Below are 3,906 nucleotides of genomic sequence, written 5' to 3'. Positions count from 1 at the left end.
GGGAACCCGGGAGGCGGAGCTTGCGGTGAGCCGAGATCCGGCCACTGCACTCCAGCCTGGGCGACAGAGCGAGGCTCCGTCTCAAAAATAAAATTTAAAAAAAAGGCTCAGGCTGGCCAGTGACGCTTGTGACCCAGACAGTTTGCCCAGCACATACCTCCTCCCTTCTCAGCGGTGTCCTGGGACTCTTCATTTTCCAAATGTTTCCTCTTTTGTCGTCGTTTCATGGTATCAGCTAGAAGAGTTTCCAGAAGATGCTTAATGTCCACCTCCCCCTTTTTCCTGTAGATTGGCCCTTCTTGGCTCCCAGGAAATTCATGAAAAAGATTCAGTATGAATAAACGTAGTTGAATCTCCTGAATAGCTGAGGAACTCAAGACCGTTTCATGAACGAGCAGCACTGCCCAGGGTGCTCACTACATTGCAGGGCTGTTAAGGTTCAAAGGTCACCAGGCCCACAGCAGATTCTCTGACCTCAATGATGACATCACAGCGTTCTGCGGACCTAGGTCCAACACAAGTCTGTGCAACTGCAGAGACCTCCTTTTCTTTTCTTTTCTTTTTTTTGAGACGGAGTCTCGCTCTGTCGCCCGGGCTGGAGTGCAGTGGCCGGATCTCGGCTCACTGCAAGCTCCGCCTCCCGGGTTCCCGCCATTCTCCTGCCTCAGCCTCCCGAGTAGCTGGGACTACCGGCGCTCGCCACCTCGCCCGGCTAGTTTTTTGTATTTTTTAGTAGAGACGGGGTTTCACCGTGTTAGCCAGGATGGTCTCGATCTCCTGACCTCGTGATCCGCCCGTCTCGGCCTCCCAAAGTGCTGGGATTACAGGCTTGAGCCACTGCGCCCGGCCCAGAGACCTCCCTTTCAAGAACAATTCCTTTTCTCCAGTAGAAGTCCTCTAATGAATTCAACTCTCCTGTATTTCAAATGTGGCAGAATATTTTGAGATGTTAACATGTTTCTGTTTAATTTTTTTCTTTTCTCCTTCTTTTTCACCCTTTCCCTTCTGGACTCAAGCAGGTAGCAGGCTCTGTGTTCCTTGCTCAGAGGAAGGGTATGGCAGGGCTGAAAGCAGCAGTAGCATGTTAATCATCTTGACTTTTCTTTCTTTGTTTTTTATTTGTTGTTGTTGTTGTTGCTTCTTTTGTTTTGTTTTTTGAGAGACAGGGTCTCCCTCTGTCACCCAGGCTGGAGTGCAGTGGTGTGATCACAGGTCACTTCAGCCCCTGGGCTTAAGTGATCCTCACACTTCAGCCTCCCGAGTAGCTGGAACAACTGGCACCAGGCATGAACCACCACACCTCGCTAATTTTTTTTTTTTTTTTTAAACAGGGTCTCAGTATGTTGCCCAGGTTGGTCTTGAACTCCTAGCCTCAAGATATCCTCCTGCCTCAGGCTCCCAAAGTGCTAGGATTACAGCCATGAGCCACCATGCCCTACCTGACTTTTATTTCTAAAATCTCAAACTCCATAGGAAAGAGGAAAGTTAGCAGAAACATAATGGAAGCAGGATTTTTTTAATTAGGCATGCCCCTTTCTTACTCTACCACAGTGTTGAGAGGTGCTGATCAGGTCAGGGAGAGAGCGATCTTCAAACTATGGAGGAGAGGAGCCCTCTGAAATGTGGCTAAAGTGGAACATGTGGCAAAAACTTCAAGAATGGCTGGCTGTATTATGCATACAAGCAGAATCATGGCAACCTATCTCACACATGGCATAGGGGCCACACCGCCTAAAGATGCCCTGGCAACTGAGCTGATGGGCATCTCAACTTCAGCTGTATGCTCCAATAACCAGAGACTATGCTCTCACTCCACCCTCAAAACCTCAGCCCTGTATGATTTCCAAATAGGGAGAGGTGGAAATCCAAACAGGACATCAACAGAACCAAGGTTTTAATTACAAATTAAATGGAGTTATATAAGAAAATTGCATACTATCTCCTGCACATCGCTGCTCATAGGCTGAAATGTATACCAGTTATAAGTGGCAACCCATCTGGATTTTCCTGATTCCAATCTAAAATTAGAGACACCTCATTTGGGGCAGTGACCCCAATCCAGTGGGACTATTAGTTGACAAGTATGAGGGGGACTCCCTGAAGTCACTGCATTAAAAAAGCAGTAGAAATACCCAGAGGACCAAGGTAGGGCCAAATTTGAAAGGGCACTGCAGACTGTCCCCAGGCAGAGGGAGAATGAAGATAGGGCAAATGTAGCCTTGTAAAAAATTGCTGATGAGATTAAATCTCCAGTTTCTTGAAGAATCCCTAAAAAAGAGGGGCCAAGGAGCATTTTCTTGTGTGGTAAAAATTTTCAGACTAAAGTAGAGAGAATTGTGTAATAGGAATGCAGCTTCGTGTACACATAATCCAGTTTCAACAGTTATCAGTATTCTGCCATTCTTGTTCCATCCACTGCATACACACACTTTTAATCTTTTGTTCATTTCTTTTTATTTAGGTGTTTGAGATAGAGGAATGGGGGATTTGCTGTATTTTAAAGCAAATTCCAGACATTATGTCATTTCTCCTTGAAGGCAGCAGTATGTACCTCCAAAGATATGAGCTTTTAAAAAGGATAACAGAAATATCATTATCTCACCAAATAAATTTAACCATAATTATTTTATATAATTTAATAACCAAGCCATACTCAATTTCCTCCAAATATGCTAAAATATCTTTGTATAACTGTATTGTTGAGATCAAGATCCAAACAAAGTCCACACATTGCGTTTGGTCAACATCACATCTTTTAAGCTACAACAGTTCTCCCTCCTTTTTTAAGGCATTTACCTGTTGGAAAAAACTAATTTATCTTCCAGAATTTTCCACAGTTTGGAAATGGTTGATTGTGTCCTTGTGATGTTATCTAAGATGTTCCCCTATTAGCTGCATTGCCTTGTAAACAGGTAGTTAGGTCTAGCTAATTGATTAGTTTTAGATTTAGTGACATGGGAAGCTTGGAGAGTTTTGCATGAGAAATTACATTTGAAAAGATCACTCTGGTAACTGTGTTGAGAATAGACTTTTAGAAGGCAAAGGCAGAATCAGAGAGAACAGTGGGCCTTTTCCAATAATCCAGGAGAGAGATGAGACTGGTTTGGATCACAATGTTAGTTGTGAAAATAATGGATAATGGTCATCTTCAGGATGTACTTTGAAGGAAGAGACAACAGAATTTGCTGAAATATCAGATATTTTCCTTCATCTGTTACATCACCAAACAAGCCCATTCTACATCTGCCCCTGAAGTCATAGCCTTCATGTGGGGAACATGTGGGGACACTAGATTGAAGGAGAAAGATGGCTGTTTGTTCCTCCCTCTGACCTCCCCCTCTGGCTTTCCTCTTTTCCTCTTTGACTTTCCCCACCACCAGTTTCATCATCAAAGCTCATTCTGATCCTTGAAGAGTCGGGGAAAAAATGTCCACGAGGTGACCAAATATTACTTAGGGGTAGGAGTCACAGTCCCAGAAGACACACCCCAAACTGTTCACCTTCCTTACCTCTGAGTCAAGAAGAAGGATGAGAGGAGCAGGTGCAGAAGATAATGAAAGAGAACTCTACTCCTTATATTTCATTCTCTGGATAGTTAGAATTCTATAACAAAAATGTACCAACATATAACTTGTGTAACTAAAAATATACACATATTAAGAACAAACCAGGGAGCCTGCCATTCCTAGAAAATTGAGAATATTAAGAATGAAGCAGAAGATATAATTACAGACCCTGCAGACATCAAAAAAATAGCAAGGGAACCCCACAAACAATGCTATGGACATGAATTTGACAACTTAGATGAAATGGACAAATTCCTCAAAAAACACAAACTGCTACAACTCACCCAATATTAAATAAGTACATTGCATGCCCTATAACTATAAAGGAAATTGAATTTGT

At 43.1% G+C, this 3,906-nt stretch overlaps 1 protein-coding gene across 1 annotated transcript in view; it reads right to left on the bottom strand.

Moving 5' to 3' along the window:
* FAM170A (family with sequence similarity 170, member A) overlaps positions 1 to 394 on the bottom strand; it is a 5,483-nt gene extending 5,089 nt beyond the window's left edge. The window contains exon 1 of the mRNA XM_011963688.1: positions 158 to 394. Coding sequence (XP_011819078.1) covers positions 158 to 227 — 70 coding nt within the window. The 5' untranslated portion in view covers positions 228 to 394. The remainder of the gene's footprint in view (positions 1 to 157) is intronic.
* Between the last annotated feature and the right edge of the window lie 3,512 nt (positions 395 to 3,906).

The sequence above is a fragment of the Colobus angolensis genome, unplaced genomic scaffold (genome assembly GCF_000951035.1).
Source record: "Colobus angolensis palliatus isolate OR3802 unplaced genomic scaffold, Cang.pa_1.0 Scaffold62, whole genome shotgun sequence".
Classification (NCBI taxonomy): domain Eukaryota; kingdom Metazoa; phylum Chordata; class Mammalia; order Primates; family Cercopithecidae; genus Colobus; species Colobus angolensis.
The sequence above is the reverse complement of the archived record's forward strand: the minus strand, read 5'-3'. Positions and strand labels throughout refer to the sequence as shown.